The 24,238-nt window shown below is 39.6% G+C and overlaps 1 protein-coding gene, 1 long non-coding RNA gene and 1 other non-coding gene across 3 annotated transcripts in view; 1 reads left to right on the top strand and 2 right to left on the bottom strand.

The window, feature by feature from the left end:
• The window catches only part of LOC110052125 (ATPase MORC2A-like), a 29,521-nt gene extending 17,474 nt beyond the window's left edge, over positions 1-12,047 (bottom strand). The window contains exons 1-6 of the mRNA XM_020758256.2: positions 11,712-12,047; positions 11,179-11,232; positions 10,595-10,629; positions 3,417-3,485; positions 752-842; positions 87-131 (exon numbers count right to left, since the gene is read on the bottom strand). Of these exons, the coding sequence (XP_020613915.1) occupies positions 87-131; positions 752-842; positions 3,417-3,485; positions 10,595-10,629; positions 11,179-11,232; positions 11,712-11,779 (362 nt within the window). The 5' untranslated portion in view covers positions 11,780-12,047. The remainder of the gene's footprint in view (positions 1-86; positions 132-751; positions 843-3,416; positions 3,486-10,594; positions 10,630-11,178; positions 11,233-11,711) is intronic.
• A 52-nt stretch (positions 12,048-12,099) lies between these two features.
• Positions 12,100-16,914, top strand: LOC110052127 (uncharacterized). Its single transcript, XR_016204024.1, has 2 exons — positions 12,100-12,395; positions 16,532-16,914. It is a non-coding gene; the product is annotated as an uncharacterized LOC110052127 (long non-coding RNA).
• A 3,045-nt stretch (positions 16,915-19,959) lies between these two features.
• Positions 19,960-20,032, bottom strand: Trnas-uga (transfer RNA serine (anticodon UGA)). The gene has a single exon. It is a non-coding gene; the product is annotated as a tRNA-Ser (tRNA).
• Between the last annotated feature and the right edge of the window lie 4,206 nt (positions 20,033-24,238).

The following is a 24,238-nucleotide window of genomic DNA, read 5'->3' as shown; positions in this document are numbered from 1 at the left end:
CGTTTCGCCGTGACAAAAAAGGGGCCGTAATAACGAGGTGACCGTAAGGCGGCATTAGACTGTACAATAATTTAAACCGCACTTACTTTTTCGTGAACAGTATCATGTCTTTCCCTATTCGCATCGTGCCTCTGAAACGCAGGAAAATGATTACATAAACAATTAAACTAAATACCTAAGAAATTAAATAACCAAGTGACGAGTCGTGAAAGTGCATTCATGATTCTCAAACTCATTAATAATTCATCAAGCTTAAACAATGGTAAACATAACCGTGACGGTGTTTGGACATAATTCGTCTGGTGTGATCGTCTGGGTTTGTATGGTTCCGAGTTAAACTGCTGTTGGAGACTAACGTTTCCACAACGCGAGGGGAAACCATCAAAACGTATTTCATTTTGTCAGTCGAGGGTGATAGCCGTGATGAGTTGACATTGCCTGTAAAAGACTGCCTGTAAAGTTTGTCAACAGCCTTTGGTTGTAGTTGTAGCAAGTTTCGATCCGTCATTCAATGCAAGTCAATTCAAGTCGTCCTGTTTGAGGTTTCGTCTATGTCGTGAAGGAGTCGTTTGTAAGGTGCAAGTGGTTATTGTTCCTAGCTGGTGTCCAGCGTTTTTAAGGACAGTCGTTGAGTGTTGGAAATCTGATACTAATTCGCACAGATTTTAACGATTTTATTTATCCGTTTTCTCCTTAGCTTTACTTTCGATTGAGAAGATATATAAATTTTAGCCCATTCTAAAACACTTACGATTTCAGCCCGTTGCCATATTGTCCTATCATTCTCGAGTCCACGGTACGTTTTACTGATCGACCAAACTGCACCACATTTGCAACTTCCGCTGGAAAGTGAGACAAAGTGACTCAGTTGTTAGTTACTGTGGCTGCATCTTGCCTTTGATTGACAACTACAAAAGTTCCAAATTGCTTCTAGCGTTCCGGTGAAGCGGATTCCGCTGAAATTGTCTAAATACTACTGAAAAGTATCACTCAAAGTACCGTTTCTTGTTCCGGTCTATTCTTTAGGCCTTTTAGGGCGCCCCAGGAAGTAGTCTAAGATAATCTTCAAATATAGATTTTGCTTTTTGACAGAAGTGAGTAACATGTGCACTGCCTCAAAACATCATAATATTTTCCAATTTCTTTTGTGGAGCAGAGAATCTCACCCTTAAGGATGGTCTCCATACGATTGATGCGATCGCCACAGAAAATGATCCTTACGACTACCGGTTTCCATTAGACTACTTCGATTGCCGAGATAGAACTAACGTCTATCTCAGCGGCTATTATCGCAGCGATCGCTACAAGCGCCGGAGAGTGGCTTCCATATGATCACAACGATCACTGAGTCTATTTTTGCAGTGATCTGAGCAATCATTTAGAAACCAGACTCTAAGCGTGTTTACATCAGCCAAATAACACAAAAGCGTGTATTGTTTCAAATATTACGGAACTTAAGTAACAACCTCGTTCCCAGGCTCTCTCTGCTCTGCCTCCCTTAGTCGTTGGAAGAAAGTCCCTGGTTGCGGCTGGTCACGTGACCACCTGGGACACACACCTTTCAACGGGGGAGTCAACGGGAGTCAATGAATAATTTTTGGCCGATCGCAACTGAAGCGAAAGAAAGGCGATCGCTGGTCATCGCTATGACACGAGCACAGGCAAATACACCTTTGAAATTCTCCAGTCTTAATCTGAGCTTCACATAGGTCAAACGAAATATATTTACATATATCCAACGTATTGTAGTATCACTCTGATTTCAATTCCAGCCGGTCGAATTACTAAAAAGTAAAACTGTTTCGCCGTTTCATGTTGCCTGAATTAACCTCACGGCAAATTGGTCGCTATATAAAGCGGAGGTTTTGGTTACCATTTTGCAAAATATAGTTCTTGATTATGCCAAGGAACCGTGTTTAAACATCTGTCTAAATATATTTTGGAGACGGCAGAAATAATGTAGCATCCTTCATTGGCAAAATTCCACATCAAACCCCGGCAAAGCGGGTAGTTTCTAGTGACTGCTCGAGGTTTTGAAATCCACAAAGTTTGCCACAGCAACAATCAAAACACTCTGCCACCTCTCCCGCCCAACAGATTTTTTTACCATCCAGATTCTGGGAGGTGATGTGACCAGCCGCAACCAGGGTCTTTCTTCCAACGACCACGGGAGGCAGAGGAGAGAGAGCCTGGGAACGAGGTTGCTTAAGCAAACCACGACAACAACGGCAACGAAAACGTCACCAAACAATAGGTTCAATAGGCGGAACAATGGATATGTGTGACGAAGTCTTTGTATATTTGATTTAGTAGCCGTCCTCTGCACAACAACGTAAAATGACTACGTTCTACGTATTTTGGAGAACGTGAACCACGACGGCTAATTTTTTGTGATTCCTTTTGGAACTGAGAGCTGTCGTTGCATATTTAGACTATTTAGCTCTCAGAGACCAAGGCCCGTTCCAAACGCCGCTCCATTCACGCGCCGAACCTAGCTGATGAGTTAAGTACGGCAGAAGAGCGGCGTTTGAATCAGTTTGGTTCGGCAGATTAGGTTTGGTGCGGCAAACAACATTAAATTCGGCAGAGTCTGTCGCACTATGCGACGGTGGAGCGGCAGCTGATTCATACGGCGTTCTCCTAATGTGTCGAACCTTATGCATAAATAACTGTGATGTATTTTTCGTATAACGGGACTCGTGATTAGCTAAAAATTGAGTGGCGTGACCAGTTATGCATGAAGCTCGAAGTCGTTGCTAAAAATAAAGACAACAAAATATGCCTTCGATTTATGAGAAATTGGACTGTATAAGAGAGTTTCTTTAGCGCAAAATTCATTTTCTGCTTTTTCTTCGTGATAAGAGCCCAGCATATGAGATTTCCCTTTAACAAGTCGAATTAACCGGCAAAAAACCTGTCTAAATACAAACACTGAACGTTGAGTTTGAATTTGCTCCCCTAAATATTGCTATAACAGCGAAATGTTAGTCACAGCTTGTCTATTTGGACAGAGTTCTTGAATTCAGAACGCATATTTTCTCGTCAAAAATTGTTACCACCGGCTTCCCGAATTAAGTTCGACACAAGTACGCCGTCTGAACCAGCCGTCGCTCCAAAGTCGCTCTAAACTTGAACTTAATCAAGTTGGTTTGGCACATGAGTGAAGCGGCGTTTGGACCGGGCCTAAAAGTGATAGATGTACTGGATAGATCTTGATAATAACGAAATTCGAAAGTAAAACATCAATTAATTTTTTGCTAGGCGTCGTCATCGGCGTTGCCATCGTCATCACTCAAGCTACCTATTGAAAACACTGCACACACAAGCGACATCTCGTTGAGAGTGCTATTTCACATGCGGCACTCGCAGACCGCGCTGTATAATTAAGTTTGCTCTATTTCTAAATAACCACTTACATGGCTCCATGCCATCTCCGTCATCGCGAAAGCATAAAAGAAACTTGCCTCGGCAGGATTCGCAAGGTTCTGTAAACATTATAAGAAATGATAAAACAAAGTTACTCCATACAATACACACTACGTCCTGTTTCTTTGCGCTGCCGTTAGGTACAGTATTTAAGAGCTACTCATGTTTCAAAATTGGTGTTATCTTATTTAAGCTCTAATCGCAGGCGGTGGTCGAGGCCCATTGACCGCGCTCAGCGGCAGTATTTTGTTCACAGTAGCGGAGTTCTCGGTCAAGTGTACTTGTTTTTCGTCTTCGTTTGGAGAGGGGGAAGGGGAAGGGCTGGCCTCCATTCACGTGGTTGTCGCGTGGTAATCTTCTCGCGCGGTCTCTTTATATAGTGGCAACCTACACAGCTTCATTGCCACGTCTTATTTTAAGAGAGTAGGCTCTATCTTCCAGCCGTTGAACAGCTCTTTCGCGCTTGGCATCTTTTCATATGGACCTCTTCAGTTTCGTATGAAAATTTCCCATTTCGGACCCTGTGATATCTTCTGTAGGATTTTCTTCTTTGTGTATGTGAAAATTTTTCATTCCTTTTCACATAGAATGATAGATAAGTTTGAATGAGGAAGAAATATTTCTCGCCTGTTAACATCACATAGTCCGACATGGGACAAGTAAACGAAGCAGGAGATCTTTTGGCAGCATCTGTGTGGCCACATCACCTCGTTAGCACGATAAAGAGTGGTGGGAAGGAAAGTTGGATTTACTTCTCATACCAAAATCTTCAACCATACGAATACAGCAGCATAAATCAAGTGGGCTACGTTCTGAGAATGGATCAGGCTTGTATTCCTAAGGTTGTCCAGCGTCTAACACTTGACAAAAGGAAATCTGGCAGGTTAAAAACCACCTGGAGCCGAACTGTCATGGCTGAGCTCAGTGAGGTGGCACTCGCACGGAGCGAGGCACAACATGCTGCCAAAAATGAGGCTAAATGGAGAGAGATTGTTATTACTTTATGTCCCACAAGGGACGAAAACGAACGAGTAAGTAAATGGATAATTCGCCGAGATTTGGTCATTTCCAGTACACAATGTGTGGGGACTGGTTTACCAACTGCAGTATGTTAGCAATACTAAGTTGACTTCAAGACGGCTTGTTCCTCGTATTGGAAGAACTCCCTGAGAAGTTAATTACACTTAACGGTAATTCAAAGTTCGTCTTGCCAACTGTACTTGTACCCTAACAAGTTGCGTGATTCAGTGACGCAGTGTGTTTTGCTCAGGTGTTTCAGAGATTATGAGTTGGAATTCTGTCTAAGCGTTACTTTCTTCCAGGCGTCCTTTATACCTTTCTTTGCTTGGCGTCTACGAAGGAGACTTTGTCTTCATTCCTTCGTCCACAGTGTACACTTCTGATCCATTTCCTAAGTCAAAACTACGAAGTCTTATGCTCATCGTTTCAAGGATATAAATAAAACTCGGAATTGGCCTTTTCTTCGTGTCTTCACAGCATAGTCTGAGTGGTTAGGTAGAGGGTTTCATATATCCGAAGGCTGTAGGCTTGGTTTAACTCCTTGCACTTCTTTGATTCCAAGTCATACAATGGTGTCAATACACTTTGCCAACGAGGATACTTGTAGGTCTTCATAGCTACATATGCTTGGACCAGGTTCAAGCATAAACAGTTTTGAGGTGGAACACTCTTTCATTACTGGTCAGGTAATGCTCATTATTTTTTTCAAGCTTTGCCTTTATTATGTGCTGTCTTTTTACGTATCTTCACCAGTTTCAAATTCAGTATCGCTTCTTCCTTCGTGACGTTGCAGTGTCCCACTTTCTGGTGGCTACCTCTTCAATCCATCTCCGCACGTACGGGCTAATATTAAAAGTAACTCGAACAGGCACCGCTTACCTGCTACGAATGGTGCGTTAGCTTTGCCTTTTGTGTATATTTTGCCTTTTCTCATGCCGGTTTTTGATATCATTCTCCACCCATTTCATTGTTCGTTGTTATGAGCTAACTACAAACGTCACTTCGCACAAGTTCGACTTGGCTGCCAGCCTGCCACGATGGTGCGCTTATCTTGCTTTTGCGCCAGTTTTACGTATTACTGTGATGCCGCCTTCTTTTGCGCCAATTGTCTAACCTTCTTAGTCAACTTTGCTTTCTTCTGCGTCATATTGCCTTGTCCTGCATTACACGTTATTTCCCTTCTTCCGCTTCACTTTTTTCTTCATTCATACAGTGGCGGAAAATTCGTTGAAGGACCTCTGAAACTGGGTCATTGCTTGATAAGGTGGAAAGCAAAGCTTCGTTTCTTAGAAGGTGACCGTCTCTTGCTCCCGTGCCCACGTCACCAGGCCACAACAGTTATACATTGAGTCACGCAATTCTCTTGAAACGTGACAGCAAAAGCGGTTGGGAAATTTTGCGTTACATTACTTCGGTTGTTTACTCTGTAAAATACACCTACGTTCGGCAAGTCTCTTTACGAGAGGTGTCTTGCAACAAAGGAGGTTTAGCATTCTGATCTTCTTTTTGTCGCCTGGCATTGTTCTATGGAGGCACCTTCAAGTATCCTTACTTTGACCGTTAACTCTGTAAAATACGCCTACACATAGCGAGACTCTTCAGTGCGTCATCTTGTTTGGAATGTCACCTTGTTAGACAGAGGGTTTTGCATTCTAATCGTCTTTTTGTCGTTTGGCATTGTTTTATGGAGAAGCCGCAAAATAGATAGACATGGCCGTCGATTAAATCGATCTTGTTTTGCCATGAAACCAAGCTCTTGCGCTAAATATTTGTTTAACATTACGGTGCACGAACCACTCAATACAATCAGTCGACAAGATGGGTAAAGCACAGACTGAAAACATAAGCACAAACAACAGGACTTCTTTCTATCGTCATCTTCTGCCTGACCATCGCTTCGCGTCTCTAATTATTGTAACTCACTGGTATGTGACTAAACGAACTTTGGGTGGTAACGTCGTCCTTTGCGGTGACCAATGTTGTTAGAGAGAACTGTGGCTGCTCAGAAGGAAAATATTTCTTAACGGAAAGTCTTCTAAGGTTTGAGGTTTATACGTTTTCTCAATTAAACGTTGATTAGTGTTACCGTCGCGTTAACCGGTGGTCCTAGATGGCGCTGGGGCACTAGCTACAGCATCAGAGAACGTACATGAGGAGGAAGACACAAATCACAAATATTTGTTTTTCAACAGAGCCCACAGGAGAGGTAAAATAATAATCAAAATTGCTGAAAACACAATAAGACCAAAGCCAAATTCAACCGTTCTGGTCACGAATACACAATTGTCTTTTTAATACCAAATCAATGCCAAATCTTGACATGACAAGATTAATGAAAAAGAAAGAAAAGAAGCTCAAATTAAGGGTCATGCCTCATTGATAAGCTCTCCTAGCAACCACAAGGACAAGACGCCTGTAATTTATGTTAGGACTAAAGATCACACACTATTACAATGAGGAATAAAGTAGTACTAGAAGAACAAAACCACCTTGATCCCAGTCTACATTTTCACCTCCTTAGTTTCAACAACAAAAAGGTAACACTACCTGTCCAAAAAATACAATGGTCACAAAACGATACCATCTTGATTCAAGAATGAAAATTCTAATTCTCTACTTTCCAATTGCCCATACTTCACTGTGTTTGCCCCCCAACTTTCGCAAAAACTATTGTCGTGGAATGCTCTTGGGAATATGCAGACCTTCCAAGAGCATTTCACAACAACAGTTTATGCAAAATTTTGGGGGCAAACACAGTAAATTATGGGCAATTGGAAAATAGAGAAAGCAAATTTCATAAGTAGTGATGTGGCAAAATTGATTTCCCTGAGAAATCATCTACTGGTACAACTTCAGGTTGTAAACACAGTCAGGACACATTCACAGGGGGTCTGGGTACTTACTACTCAAAATGTGACATACACAAACAATGTCTGGTAGGGGAGGGGAGTGAAGACCTCTGAAGCCCCCCCCCCCCCCCTTTGGATTAACTTATGGGTGTATGATAAATTGTACAAGGCAACATGAACTCAATAAATAGGCTGCTTAACCCTCAAGAGTGATCAGGCTCCAAATTCTCTTTACTTTCTTGTATCAAAATCAAGAAGGCAGATTATGATAATTCAGAGCCTGATCACAGCAGGAAAATACTCATATCTGATGCTGACTAATAAACTAAAATCAAAAGGAGAAGTGGCCTCATTATCATTGTAAACTTAACTGAATCAAACAGCCTTACATAGGGGGCTCATTAGCACAGTAATGAAAAGTTAACATGGTCTCCCATTGAAGAGGATTTGCACCCCATACTGCGCAGTCCCAGCGCAGTCCCAGCACCCCAATGTTTTTGAGTCTGTACTTTATTTTTGAGACACTTTGAATTCTTTTTCCAGCAGTTTCTTTGATTTTTACAACTATGAATTTGTTTCATCAAGTGCTGTCAGAAGGAATGAAGCATGAAGCTTCACATCCATAATGGCAGCTGACACTCTCGAGAGTGCGCAGTACAGACTGGAAATCATCTTTACGATAGCTGGGGCAGTTATAGCCTGCACTGCAGATATCCATTCTGGCTTGTCAAGCAGTCCTCCCCAACGAACTGACAAGCCAAAAGAATGCCTGGATGAGAGGCTATGGCAGTTAGACAACTGCTAGCATGTTCTAAAGTATTTTCAGTAAAGATTAATTACATGGTGGGACAACACTAGAGGTTATGTGGAGGGGACATGTTACAACAACATTTAGTGGTATTAAAAGTTTGTTCTAAACCAAAATTTCCACACGCAATAAGCATTAAACAGTGAAAACACAATGTGAGTACACAAAAAAAGTAGTGCAGCATATCATAGTGTTTTGCTAAAAAAAAAAAAACAAATGGTATAAAGGGTGATGCAGCAAAGTTATTCACATGAAGATACATTAGCATTTCTGTACATTTGTGCATGATATGCCTCATGTGACATGAGGGCTGCAAAACCTGCTCTATAAAATGATTTAAATGTGTTAGTTCAAGCAATGGGAAGGGTACTTGTACATCAAGTCATGACATAAACATCATTATTGTAACATTGTCCTTGGAATTGTCTTTGAGATTATGCTGCCAAAGACATTCAAAATACATGTAGATCTTAAGATGGTTATTAACAGAGGGAAACTCTCTCCCTTACAAAAATTGACAATTTCATGATAGATATCACCACAAGAAAATAATTATTCATAAATTGAATAACAAAATATTAACATAATTATATGCTAGCTTATGTCAATAACAATCTAAAAATAACAATCAAAAAAAGACCCAGGCTCACAAACCATACTTATTTTCAACCCAAGACCAAAAAAAGTTGAAAACCTTATGAACAAGCTGATCAACTTGTAGTAAGATACACCTCAAATATAATGACAGAAATAAAAACAGTACCTGGTCTATAAATAATTACCTAATAATGTTCTGTTAAATGCATAGACAAATAAGTGCAATGGCTAATTTCAATAACAATATTGTTTATATCCAGCAAGTGTAAGAGTGAAAGGATGAAACTAAGCAAATTCACTTTTTAAAGATCTGCTGAAACTAACTTACTGCAGTCGCGACTAAGACAAAGAATTACTGCAAAAATTGGATGGATGGTTTTATAGGAATACAAGTGAAAGACTCAAAGTCACATGATTAATTTACACAACAAAAATACTTTACTGACAAAAGAAATAGGTTATAGATGTGCTTGTGACCAGCAGTTAGTTAACATTCAAACTATACATTCAAAACCACTGAAAGAAAAACATCAACAGAAGCACACTTTCAAATGACTATGGTATATAAACCTTGAGCAAACTCTTGAGCATGCTAAAAATACTATCTATATTATCATACAACATAAAACAAAGACACAGCTTGGGAACAAGGATGGTTAAATGATGTGAAATAAAATATTTCAACATAAATACACATCCTGTAGATAAGTGTATATAGTGGTCATCATTTAAAAGTAGTGTTATTAGTTTGATATTTTTAAATACAGTTGAATCTGGATTATCCGTACCTCAATTATCCGGATTTTTTCTCTAGTCCCAACTTTGTCATGAATATTTATTAGTCACAATCAAGATACAAGCCTTAGTGTGGTTCCTAACGTGATAAAGTTTCTTGGCACGGAAGGCGACCTTGGTGATGACCAAGGAGTGGTCAGAATCACAGTCAGCACTGTGAAATACATGGGTTGTACAAATGGTGTGTAGATTGTCCGATAATGCCAATACATTTTTAAATACAGTCGAATCTGGATTATCCGTACCTCAATTATCCGGATTTTTTCTCTAGTCCCAACTTTGTCATGAATATTTATTAGTCACAATCAAGATCCGTAGCAACATATTTTTTTAAAACTATAGCATTGAAAGGTGCAGTCAAAAGCGAGTTTGTTTTGCTTTTAAAGAGCAAAAGCATCGTAACCGATGAAGAACACTCGAATGAGTTCTGATTGGCTCAGAGTTGAGTGGTTCAAGATGTGCAGTAGACCATATTGTTTTCCAAACGATTTGTAAAAGTGTTGTTTTACGGTTAAATGTTGCTTTATTTAAACAGTTTTGTTCTTCATTAATATTCACATTTTCGATTATCTGGACCCTGGATTATCCAGACTATTTTGTCTAGTCCCAATGAGTCCGAATAATTGAGGTTTGACTGTAAAACAAAAGTGAAACTTACATGTCGACACTTATGCGAGTCAAAGATCATTTACCACATAATAATAGGAAATGTTTTGTTTATGCTAAAATTATATTTGTAAAGTTTTGAGGTGGGGAGCAAACCACATAGTCAATGACTGGAAAGCTAATGATGAGGTTTCTTCAATCAGTAAAATTCCATGGCAACCACTACTTAGCTTCACCACTTGTAATAATTTATTAATTTATTCAGCTTTAAAAACCATTACAGGAAAGTTATCACCTTTCACACTGTTCAATAAAACTAAAATACAATCTGAATTTTATTACTCTCTTTCATAAGGAAAGCAATCTACTGCCATGAAAGATACAAGCAATTATAACACTCAGAAAATTTAACATAACTATTCACATACGTTTACCTTTAGCTACTTACAGTGTTATTGTTTATGTTTACAACTCACGAAGCTTGTTTACCAACCTGTATAGATGTCTATTTTCTGTGAGGAAGCATCTCTAGAAAGAAAAAATAATTAAACAACAAAAATAAACTCTGAATAAACTGATGACACAGTCAATGAGCAAGCCTACTAAATTTGCAATAACAATGAAGTCAATACTATCATAAGGCAGGTGATATGTCCACTCTATTTATTTTGAGTCCTAGTCAATCATTTTACAATTCTTATTAACAGCCAGATACAGGATAATGGAACAGAAGTGGGCCAAATCACTGTCATAAGTTTGAACACTATCATCATAATATGAATCTAAACAACAAGGATTGTAATTTCCGTTCGTTTAGGACTCTCAACTCTATGCTTAATCATTCCGTCCTCCGTTTTAACGAAAATAGAACCGACATGACGTCGGTCAAAAAATGGCAAACCGCTAAAAGTAGGGGAAGTGTCAAGATATCAAATGTCAGTAAAGAAGCGCTTATAATCCTAGCCGATGAATATCTAGCAGTCTTAGCTCTCACATGTAAATACTCAATTCACCGTAAAGTGCCCTTACGATAAACTTGCTTGACTAAGCATTTTCAGATTTCATTCAATGGTTTACCTTGCGTTGTCGACCAACTCCGCCAAAGCGCCAAAGAGGAATTCATGAGTAGTACTGCAGTTGATAGAAGTAAAGAACGAGTTATAAATTCATACAATTAACACTTTATATACTCAAAACAAGTCTGGGTTACACGCTTCTAGCTAGAGGGCAAAAAATTTGCAAGTCCTACGCACCATTTTCATGCGTCGATGAAAGTTGCTGACTTGCGAGTTTAGTAACTCGATAGTCATGTTGAACACATTCATCTGCTATCTACAACACCACAAAGCTTATTCCTTGCACGCGTCTGCTAACGTAGAAACGATTCGGAAACTCCATAGACGAATTGTCCACGTTTTGTGTATGTAAATATTAATCAATTCTCCCTTGGTGCGCATTAAATGGTCAAACATGTGCGTGCGTATGGGCTTACGAGCGATCCAAATACCCGTACACATGGTTTCAAAAACCTAGTCAAGGTGAATATTTCGCTCAACATTAAAGCGGCGGCAAATAGCGGGAAAGCGGCGGTAAACTTTTGTCGTGGCTACCTGTTGGTGTGCAGATAATCGTAGGTCAGCTGGGCCCTACGAAGAGAAGAATATACACCGCTTGTCATTTCGTCGTTGGACTTCACCTCGCGCCAGTCGACTGCTTCTGTCTCCTGATCCTTCACTTGAGAAATGGTGTCCCGTCCTAATTTGAGATTACCCCCAACCTCTCTAAAATGCAAAACAAACTCGTTGGTTTAGAGATAGGGGCGTCACTAACAGCATAAGCCGAGCTGGCAAGTTGCAGCCCTGAAGCACTCTCTAACAACAAGGAGGTCGCTCTGCAAAATATACATGAACATCGACATACGGGTGTCAAAACTATTACAATGTGACTCTCATGCGCGCGAAGGCAAAGAGTTGTCGCCATTTAATTGGCTAATATGCTCAGAATTGACAGGGCTATAGTCTTTTCTGAAATCTCATTGGCCTCTTTTAAATATGACGCAATCGCGTTGGGATACCGCGCCCGCCATTGTGACAAATATTTCGGTTTGAAGCCATTTCGTGGTCGCTCAAAGAGTGAATTGTGCGTGAAGATCGTCTCATTTTAACCTAATTTTTCTCTTCTGTACTAGTGTCAAGGAGTGTCCACATGAAACGCCCTTTGGTAAGTCGAAATTTTGGCTCGATAAGCAGAGGTAAAGGATTGTGTTCGTCCGGATTGAAATCCGAGATGAAACGGTAAGATTGTATTGTTCATGGATTCTTGTTTGCTTGACATGTCATGAGTGTGCTAGCTGCGTTTGAGATTGTTGTGTCGATATTTCTTTGCTAGACAATGCGAAAAATATCCCGAGTTTAGTTGTCTTTAGTGTGAGAAAGGGTTGGCAGTAAGGATGTGATGAACAGGACCGAATGGAAAATTTCCTTTGTTGTGTCTTTCTTAAGATATTGATTAAGCATATTAATGATTAGGAAAAGGTTGACAGAACACCTGGTACATGTAGTGAATGTCTTCATTATGTCCAATATCTCACAACATTTCGCTGATCCAACTCTAGCAAGTGTCTACTTTAGTGTCGACATTGCGGCAATCGACACTGTTTACTTTACTGTTTAGCTTTCATACAGCGAACTACATGATGCAACTGCCACTAACTTCTCTCGAGAGAGTACGGTAATCTTTGAACCTTGATCATTCAATGGACCTAAGGCATATTTTTCCACATATCATCTGCTAGAATGTTCGTTACGCTTTACATAGTGTTGCTAAAGATCCAGCGTAGTTTTAAATATAACGAATTCATCACCAACCTTGTCATCACGATATGGTTGGCGGTATTTATCAGACATATTGACTATATTTTAGTCGCAAAGTCGGGAGAATTTATAGCAGAGCTTTAAAACGCTTGCTTTTAGTTTTGGCGAGGTTTGCAAAGTTTTTGTAAAATATCTTGATCAAAGTAATCCAAACCACGACGCGTCTGCTCATTCAACCGTGTGTCAGTCACGCGCTATGAAAGATATGACGTATGAAAGTGAAAGGGGAGCTTGGTCTTTGTCTCTGCACAGAATCTATTCATAAACACTGAAAGATCCTTGGAGGAAAGTGAAAGCACGAGACTTGACAGAAAGTGATGACAGATGCTTTTGCTTTCGACCAGGGGGCATACCACATGTCAAAGTATTTCCTGTCGGCACGACAAAGTAAGCGCAAAGTTCGCCTTTTGATAGTTAAAAATAGACATAGAACAAATGAAACATAAACAGCAAGCCCCTGTCATTCCACAGTCGACTGCCCATGGATAATGATAAGCTGTTATGATCTTTCTGAGAAGGAAATGTCACTTAGAATTCGTAGTTTGTCTTTTCTTTCCTTTTATCTTTCTGATTTTGCCATTTTCATTTTCTTCTCTGTCACCTAAAGGCTGGTTTTTACTTGGGTTTGTGAATAAGCATAAGCTGACATATTTTGTGCTCAACTTGTGAAAAACAGCCTTGATGCCACCGACAGTATGGTGCTGTTTTGAATTAAAGGTCCTAATGATTCGACTGCCGATTCCTTTAAAGAATCCAATTTGTATGTTGAATGGTTTAAGGTTTCTCAAATGAAAAGGAGAGAAACTCGACCTTTTTTACCATTTCCTCTTGGAATGAGTGTGAAAATGTGTATAACTGTAGCATTTTCCCGCGGTGCTGTGTGAGCTCATGGGCAGGCCACGTTCCACTTAGACCATTTTTCTTTCTCTCCTCTGATTCTTGTTTTGAATTTCCTTGCTGTGATGTTTTGTAGCTTTACTTGAGGTGGGAGGTCTTATCCTCGTGCAATGTTGTAAAATTCCCTTACATATTCTTTTATTCGGACAACTCTTCTGGTTGTTGTCTGTCGAAATGGAAAATAAATGAGATGGTGTTGTTTTCTTTCGCCCGAAGAGAAACTCTCTGTCTGCCTGCTGTTACCTTTGCACCCCGGATGGCTTGAAAGAGTATTTTTTTGCAGATGATTGATTCTCTACGTCAATGTGTTGTACTGTCACATGATGCCCACGAAACAAAAATACGTTATCCTTTTTTTCTAGGAGAATAAACAGGAACATTCTCATTTCCTAGCGCCGTGCAACGCAGTTACGTAATATGAAAAAAATTTCCTGCAACAAGCAGATATTTTTCGTGGAAATGAAATAGCCATTCTGTGTTTTTTTTTCTTTTTGTTTTTCAATAATAACCCTCCAACTCATAAAGACTGCAACCTTAGGGTGAGTGATGGCTTTATGATAGATATTATCTTCAAAGGTGCGTGCGATCGATAGTATTTCTTAAGCGGAAATTTTCAACGGTCTTCAAGGCTTCAGAAGTAGCTTAAAGTCAGTTTTGCGCATATGATTCAAAATCGAGACAAAATAGTCGGCCCCTTGAATTCACTCCCGACAAATTCAGTGTTATGTCTAGCTGAAGCCGGACTGCAGCGAATAATTTAGGAGCTTTAATCAAAGATAGTGAGCGCCTGTGTTGCCTCATTTACATACCAGATGTGACATCTGGCAACACCTACTTTCAACTGAAACCTCTGTGTAGTGGCAAGCCGAAAATTTAAAGATGGTTCCTTGTTAAGTATTCTGATATATATATATATCTGATATGGCTGTTTAGGCCACTTAAAAGTTGCCTTTTTATAAACGGACATGATTTTGAGGCGACTAATAACGTCTTTTTTGTTTGTTTATTTTTTCAATGGAAATTCATGCAACAGCGAATTATTTGTCATGTAAACTCGATTCTTCAGCTGTCTTGTCAGAAACTATTTCCTTTCGCCGTCTTCAAACCATTCTGTGTTGCGTTGCGTTTCTACCACGGTCTATATGTACTAAAGGGCTTTCACTGTGGCCGACTAATCGACTGGGGTCCCGGCAGACGAAAGAGCTTCATGGACGTTAGTCCTATAGAGACTGTTGAAGTAAATAAATTTTGATAATTTAAGTCATTAAACGCGTCCAGCAACTAGCTTCTAACGTGTAGTTCGTTGAAATTCAACCAAGGAGTAACCTATACATGATGCGTATGTTTGCGCTTGATAGAAACGTTTTTGTCCTATAGTTGATTGATACTGCTGTGCTAATAGAAATGGTAATAAAAGGAATGAGTCGAGTTTCCAAGGTAATATGGAGTCATCATTATAAGAATGTGATTCTAGCATCTTCCAACCGGAGTCTTTCTTTTTTGTCACAGCCGACTCCCGTGAGACAAACTTGAAAAGTATTAAAAGATGCCTTTTGTGAAAAGTTTTCACCCGAGACGATATTCAGGGCGCAAAGAAAAGAAGCGAAAAGTGAGAAAGCAGCTGAGCGGACAGAGTTGTAGCAAACACTAGGTTGCCAATTGTCAAGTGTGAAAGGGTTGAATTGGTAAGAACGATGCTGTTCTTCAATCAAACGGAGACAACCTGAGCCGCGTGGCAAGCAAGATTCTCGGGGCTGAGCCCTCGATGAACAAGGATTAGGCGATTAACGCAGACCAAGCAATTAACTATGCTATAAAGTTCAGGTTGTGCATCGGTGAACGAACGTCTTAAGACGTCAAACGTCACGTGTCAAGCAAGATTCGCCGGCTGAACCCTCGATGAGCAAGGATTAGGCGATTAACACAGACCAAAAAATTAACTATGCTATCAATTTGAGGTTGTGCATCGGTGAGCGAACGTCTTAAGACGTCAAAAGTCACGTGTCAAGCAAGATTCGCGCCGTTGAACCCTCAATGAGCAAGGATTAGGTAATTAACACAGACCAAGCAATTAACTATGCTATCGATTTTAGTTTGAGCATCGGTGCTTAACGGTGATCCTCAGGACAACGCGGGAAAAAATACGTTCACGTTGAATACGCTCGTTTCGGCTCTTTATTCCCATCAAATGATTTCCTCGTCTCGTTTTCTGTTTTCTCTGAATTTAGTTCTTTGTGATTAGACTTTGCTGGGTTTCCTGCAAGCGCTTTGCCAAACTTCTTCTTTACCTGTGTTCACCTTTCTTGAACTTTTGGCTGGACCAAGAAGGGACGGTCGTCGCAACCACAAGGCAGCTGCATCAGCTTTCCTACTTTCGAAACGTTGGTCACTAATTTGCACTAACTATGAGTAAAGTGTTTTACAGTTGATAAAGTAATGCTAACGAATTAATGCTCCCCTTACCAACATATTTCGACTGTGTGTTTAGATAATTATTCAAGATTACCTTACATCGACATTATAGTTACTATTGAAGCAATTCACTCCCTTGATGTGACCAGCCGGGCGATTTCTTTCTTCTAGTTTGTAGATATGCTAGTAGTTACTTTGTATGTAATAAGAAGCTGACTTACTTTTATGTCCCTTTCCACCTTATGTAGCAGAACACACTGGCTAAAAAGGTAGGCAGCGTTGCCGAAAGACTAGCACCAAACGACTGCTTATAACAAAAGTGGGATGCCGCGAGATCACGCGTCAGTGGGATATATCGCGTCTGTCATTGGGATATGTCATTCATACTAGTTAAAACAATGTCCCGGATGTGGCTGGATCTCCGTAAATGCTGTTAGTTATTTATCCACAAGATGGCTGATGTTCCCCTGCGAAAGGGCAACAGAGAGAGAGAGAGAAGATGGAATCTTCTCGTGTGTCCTACTGCATGTGAGATAAATGAAATAGAAGTTTATTTTTATTTTAATGTGTTATCTTATTGTGGGTGTCTCATTTTGTTTATTAAATGGAAAATAAAATCTTTTTTCTGGCATGCTGGTCGTCTGTTCTGTATGCTAATTACCTTTGTCAAAAAAGAGCTGTAAGTTTCGATTGCACTTCAGTTTTATTTTGCTGTTTTCTTTCTTTGGAATAAAACATTTCGATTTTTCTTTTACACCGTAAATATAGCGTTTTTCCAAGTTACAGTTTATGATTAATAATTTACCAGGCCCAAGTTGTTCGAAAGGTGGATCACGCTATCCACCGGATACTTATCCACTGGGTAGCGATTTATCCGGTGAATCGCGTTATCGAGCCTACGAACAACTGGGACCTGTAGTTTACACGATGTTCAGTTTGCAGCAAAGGTAGGTTGATAATGGTTTTCATACGTGCAATTTAAAGTTAATAATAACTTGAAGATGAACTGTAGAATATGGCGCTGTTAATTTGAGGTGACAGATATTGAGAAACAGCGCGCAATTAATTTCTTAATCAATCTCCGATCAAGAGAAAAAAATAAAGGCCGTTTAAAGTAGATTATAATCGTACACGAAAATAGCAAAGAGGGGAACCAAATTGCAAGGGGTTGAGATTTGGTGGTGATACGGACTTGTTTTGTAAATTTTTGTCACCGAAGTTTCTCAGAGCTTAAGGCGTATTAGTAACGTATTTGTCCACTAACAGATCACGTGTTACTGGCATGAAACAAAGCCATCTTCGTTTTCTGTTAAGGCAGGTGTCGTTCTAGCTTTCCTCCTCCCTTATAAGGACCAATTGCGTCATCACGTCAACTTGTCGAATCCTGATTGGTTCAAACTGGCGTCGTTTATGTTGGGTTGTGTGCGAAAGTAGACAACAATTCAACAGACGTTTCCCGCGTTAATTGCTTTTAAACACACTGTGACGCAAGTCGAGCAACTCAAGACTTATGCACCTGTTTAGCTTTGTCATAACGGAGCTAATGGTCCGTGTTTTCATTCTTTTATAATAGTGATAATATCGGCCTGGGGAAAGATATGGTGTTGTAGTTAACTTATTAAATTCTTATTAAAAACAACTCCCGCAGCAAAACTTGTAATCGTTGTGTTGTTTTTCGTTCTCTTTCTCTGGGTATTTTTTTGGTTTTTTTGGAATAAATTCTACACTATTTTGTGAAATTTATACCACTGTTGTGTTGCAGATGTTCAGTGACTGATCAGCAATATTCTACTTTTTTTTAAATGATTGATTCGTGCACGTAATGGGTTTTATTCGTGAACACTAAATTCACAATGAAAGCTCGCCCTAAAGGTTGTCTTTTGTTCCATTATACTTTACTTCAAACTCGGAAAATTGAGTCCTTTTAAATAAGTTAATGCTTGCCAATTGAACTCTTTAACCAACAAGAGTTCTACACATGACAGAAAGAGCTTAATTTGAAACATTTTGTCGAAACGATATCGACAATTGGAATTATTCTTGTGACGCACAAGTAAAATCGAGTAATACCTCGTTACTATACCTATAACCCTGTAATTACGTTTTGTAGCATCACATTTGAAGCGATTACTCGGTGGAATATGCATAAACATATTTATGCACGTAAATGTGTGTGGGTTTTTTCTTTGTAGTACAGAATCGCCTAAAGCTTGTAGTGCTTAAGCGAAAGATGGAACGAAACAAAGAGACCTGTGGATAGAGACGGACAAACAAATGAGGTGGATTTTCAGAAACGTACTTTTTCTATGTCCTTGTTGGCGCGGTGAATGTTAACTAGCTTTTCTATGCTTAATTTATACGTGCGCAAAATAAACGAGAAAATTAATATAGTCAGGTTAGACACAGACATCTTTACAGCTTGCGTCTGCGACATACAGCTCGGTTCCTCGTATGTCATAGTTAAGGTTGATCTCCAACGTTTGCCTTGATCGCTCTTTTAACCTGATATACTTTCATCTTGTGAATGACAACTAAGCTTAAAGTATGGCAGTACAACGCCGATTAGAGAACCTAACATTCGTTATCATCTCGACATTAACAATTCGTTTATTTCGTGATAAATCGTCAGTTCTAGGAATCTGTTTCTTGGTTCCTTTTCCGTCGGTGAGAATTAGAGCCATATCATATACTTACTATTTTCAGGTCTAGTCTCAATCATAGCATTTTTTACGCTTGGTCGTTCGTTAAAATTACGTACTCATAATACCCTTAAGTGCCGTATAAATATAGGTAATCATACTGTTTTTCTCGTTCAATTTGGAATTAATTTGCACGAGTGAGTTTTTCAAAAAAATCTGAAATAGCACGAGCCGCTTCGGTTTTGAAAAACTCACAAGTGCAAATCAATTCCAAATTGAACGAGAAAAACCGTATGATTACTTATTAATAATATAAACATGAAAAAATTCTCGTGGAGGAAGTGCCTCTCATTCGAGAAAACTTTTTTCAAAGTTTCCGCGCTAAATACTCGTCATCATTTTACGTGATATCATTTTCTCTCATTCCTATTTTCTTTCAGCTAATCATAGTCTAGAATTACGATGTGTAATTTGCACTGGTGTTACACTTTTTGCACTGGTGTTACAGTTGAACTCCACTGCTCCACAGCCAATCAGAATCGAGTAATTTTTTCATGTATATTATTATGCGTTTAACAAGGTTTAGACTGGGGACATTAGGACATTTATGATTGAAGACTACACTGAATTCAACGTCTTGGCTGACTAGGTCTGTGGCACAATGTATATTGGATCTGGTTCGAGTACGAACGTTTTGGCCTGAACAGCGCAGCGACCTTAAAATGAAGAGCAAAACTTTAGCAGACAAAGCAAGCCTCCTGTGGCTAAAATGACATACAAGTCTAGGATACTGACCTACTGTTGTGTGGGATAAGGGATCTATAAGAAGAGAAAGTGAATGTTGTTGTTGTTTATAGTGGTCAATGCGCTTAGCTACACCTAGCTAGTTCACAGGCATGCCACTTAAACTAAAAGAAACAAATATATTAACTTAATAGACTTAAAACTTCCAACTGGCGCGAGACAGACCAGTTGGCTATTTACAAGCATGACTGAGGAGTTGAACTAGGGTCTACCGAGAAACAACTCCAGCTTAGTGGTCAGAGCGGGACTTGAACCCGCGACCTCCGGATTTCAAGTCCAGCGCCCTAACCACTCGGCCACGCTGCCTCCTAAAAGTACATAAACTAAGCCAGCCTAGTTACTTACCGTAAAATTTTGAAGGCGTGGCTTGAAATTTTTTTCTCCCCTTAGAGGAACTAATGCTTACATAACACATAATCTCCTTGTCATATTTTTTTCTGCTCAATACCCTAAAAGGTACCGCAAAGGCTCTCGCTGTGGACCTTTGGAGGCTAAACACCCTAAGAGGGAGCAAAACCGTGTTTTTAACCCCTGAGAGGTACGACGAGTACCCCCGTCATTTTTGTACGGGAGTCCCCCCGGGTCTGAGGGAGTTGTCTTGGGTTATTGATTCTGATGTGGTTCATCTCAAAAGAAAGTATCCTCTAGTGATACTTAACTTTAAGTCGTTTTGAAGGTATAAGCATGGGCGTGGAAAACAGAACCTTAATTTATGATTAAAACAAGCCAAACTACTAATAGAATTAAGGGAAACACTTGCTTGGAAGATCACAAATTAGCTTATATCATACGTTCAGCAATAATTAGTTGATCAATTCTTAGTCATTGGAACCTTTATCCATTATTATGAGCTAAATATTCGGTCAATTTGTATGAAATTTGGACACCAAAAAGATCTTTGAGAGATCTTCATATTGCATACCTTCCTTCCTACATCAGCCTTGATTAACCCCTTCCCTCCCCCCCCCCCCCCCAAGTTTTGCAACTTTTGCCTGTTTCACTTTTCATTTATGGTCATGTGAATATCTGATTCGAGCTGCAAATTAAGTTATTGTTTAGTGCTGTTCCCAATACAGACAAGGAATAGTCAAAAATAGGGTATTATTGAATGTTTTTATTAACTGTGTCCAGTTTGGACGTTCTTCAATTCAATCTGTGACATCCTGCATGTGATAATTTATGACATAACCCAAACAATACTTTTAAGTTGTTATATTGCTTGTGGTCTCTGGATCTCCATTTATCATTTTAAAAAAATTCAGTATCCCCACTGTGGGTTGAAGTTAACTGGCATGGGCTTCTGGTTTACGGGTACTCCCAATACATACATACATGGAATAAGGTATTTTTGAACGTTTTGGACGTTTTCTAATTTAATCCATGACATCCTGTTTGTATATTGTGGTAATTTATGTTAGTTCTGGTCACTGGGTATACAGTTACCATTTTAGAAGAATGCAGTATTCCTACCGGGGGCACAGTTAACTAGAACCGTAAAATCCATACAAAGTACGTCTCCAAAATATATACAAGTACTATCCAAACAGAATCATATCGACGACTTTTTTTATTGGCGAGGATACATTTCAACTTCCCCAATCCAAGACGTATTCTTGTTTTGCATGATTAAAGAAAAGACCCCTCTGTGTCTTTAGAGGCTTTTACATGTCTGGTTTCCCAGGCCAGGGGCCTTTTTCTTCGAAGAATCCGGTAAACAGCCACCTAAATTTTGGACAAGGGGACACTGAGCACGGAAGACGTCCCAGAATGTTATGTAACCACAAGTTTTTCGGCAAAAAAATTCGTCAGCGAGTGACCATTTCAAAGCAAAATTATCAGCAGTCTTTTTTTTTTTTTTTTTCATCTGAGTTGAAACTCCCAGTGATGCAGCAGAATATGCCGTGCGGATCTTTTACCTATCGGTTCTGTTGAGGGCTCTTGACGAACAAGTTAAATTGCACTTAAACGAATGAGTTCGAATCATCTCATTGCAGTTAAGAAGCTGGCTCGGGATCATGTCCAAATAAAAGAGAGCTTACGGCCGATTTACACGGTACAACTTTGTCGCATGCGACAAGCCTACGACAGGCCTACGACATCACTTAGGACCATTTACACGCGCACAACATTTTCACTTACAAAATTAAATATGCAAAACTGTTTGCACCGGGATTCTAGCAAGCGATAAACAAATATTTTAGCTGTCCTGCGCTTTGAAAACCTTCCTAACGAGATGTTTTTCGCTTTAATCCGTTCAGTACTTTACGAGAAACGACTTCATGTGAATCAGTCAACAACAACTTCGTCCGCCATTTTGAGGCAAGAAAACTTCACCCTCGTCCCCTACTCAGTAGAAATTTGTCACAAAATACGCCATTTTCTATCGATTTCGGCTACGATTGTAGCAGCGTTTTAAAGCATGTTTTAAAATCCTACGACATTTTTTTGACGTACACAACAGTCGCAAGCGAGTTGTAGGTTTGATTTACACGGAACAATTCACGTCGGAGGCCTGTCGTAAGCTTGACGCGTGCGACAAAGTCGTACCGTGTAAATCGCCCCTAAGCAAACCACAACGACGACGGCAACGAGACCACCACCTGTCAAAAGGTTTAATGAGGAGAACAATAGCTGCGCACGTGCGTTATAAATCTTTGTACATTTCTTTAATTGCCGTCCTCTACAAACCAAGATCGCGAAATGACGGAGTTCTGCGTAGTCTGACGAACGCCAACGACGACGGCTTATCTTTCGTATTTCCATTTGGAATTGAACGCTGGCATTGCATATTTAGCTTGAGCACGTTTTTAGAGCCATTGGCATATCGAACAGATCAAGACAATTGCGAATTTCGCTGGTAAAAAATTAATTCAGAGATCTAGTATTTTCGGTGGGAGACGGGGCGGTTTCTCCTTATACGGTACAAAGGGGATGTTCCAATGCCCTTGTAAAAAGTGGTTTTCATTAGTGAAACAGGATAAACACAAGTGAAAGCAAGGCCGCCTAGGAGGTAAGAACAACAGTGATTGAAGTATGAGAGAAGTACAACTATACAAGAAACAAACAAAATAATTCATTCGTCTCCTGTTGTCCTCACTAGGAAACACAAACGTAAAGAAACATTATGAGAGCGCCCAGTTCTTTTTTTTTCTCTACTAGGACAACACAAAAGAGAATATATGTTTGTTCATGCTTGGGCTGGTGTTTATTAGGGGAAACGGGCGTTTGAAAGGCCTAACTGGCTGGACTACTGTACTTGACTCGGGAATTAGCTCTGAGCAACTCGCTTGCTGCGGGAAAGGAACTTGTGACGGGTTCTAAAGTACCGTCGGCGGATCTGCTACTGAAACCAGGACACTCAGAGAACTTGGATTTCACACGTTTATTCTTCTTACTTCGCTACACGTCTTCGATTTACAACTCTTTGATGTAAAAATCGTAAATCGTGAGATGTAAATCGTAAATCGTCGAGATGTAAATCGTGAATCGCCGAGATGTAAATTGTAAATCGTTGAGATGTAAATCGTAAATCGTCGAGGTGTACATCGTAAATCTTCGAGATGAAAATCGTAAGTCGTCGAGATGTAAATCGTCTTACACTGAACAGAGTACTTTACTTATACTAACGCAATACACGATTGCATCATGTTAGGAACAAAATAAAGACGGCTAAATAAAGTCAGCTTGAAACTAATGACAACCTAAAAGGTATGAATAGACATCTGAATAGAGTCGGCTTCATTGAAATCGTCAACTAACTAAACTCAGTTTGCAAGATAAATGTGTCAACAAGACTTAACAAAAGTTATATGCGTAGGCTGTATATTCAGCGTAGAAAGCTGCATAAAGACATTATTTTTCGGCTAAAGTAAAAGGAAACTTGAAACTAAAAGAAATTTACTTATATCATGTTTTTCTCATTTCACAATATTTTAACATGAACAGCGACGACCATTACGCGAGTGTATTGAAACTTATTTTCTTAAAACATAATATAGAGTGCCTATCGCAAGTCACTGTTTACGGCGGCAAATGCATATGCGATGTTCATTTCATCGTGTAACTTCAATATTATTTTGATGGGTTGATATTAGATCGACTTGTTAATCAAGTGATAATCGCTCATAGAAACTATATGAGTTTTTTTATAACTTAGTTTGTGCTAAGAAAGAAGCGCAAAATTGCCTTTTTCATTCGTTGATAGTACAGAGTCCCAAGTGAAATCAAATCATCACCACCACTGAACTTTTAATCAAATGGGAGCTTCACCCCTCGCCAAACTATCTAACAATAGGCCATATTCGTATTCTCGGTATTGGACTGGGACTAGCTTGCAACTGAGGTCAATGCGGGAAGTCTTTTCAAATGCAAATGATATTATTCTATGTTTAATGATTTTTCCCCCGCATGAGCCTCTATTGCAAGCTAGTTCCAGTCCAGTACCGAGAATACGAATATGGCCTATTAGACTACAAGCCCGAGTTTTCTAAGAGCAGATAGTCAACGATCGAG

Source organism: Orbicella faveolata, unplaced genomic scaffold (genome assembly GCF_042242905.1).
Source record: "Orbicella faveolata isolate gen_17 unplaced genomic scaffold, um_ofav_v1 contig_47, whole genome shotgun sequence".
NCBI classification, from domain to species: Eukaryota; Metazoa; Cnidaria; class Anthozoa; order Scleractinia; family Merulinidae; genus Orbicella; species Orbicella faveolata.
The sequence above is the reverse complement of the archived record's forward strand: the minus strand, read 5'-3'. Positions and strand labels throughout refer to the sequence as shown.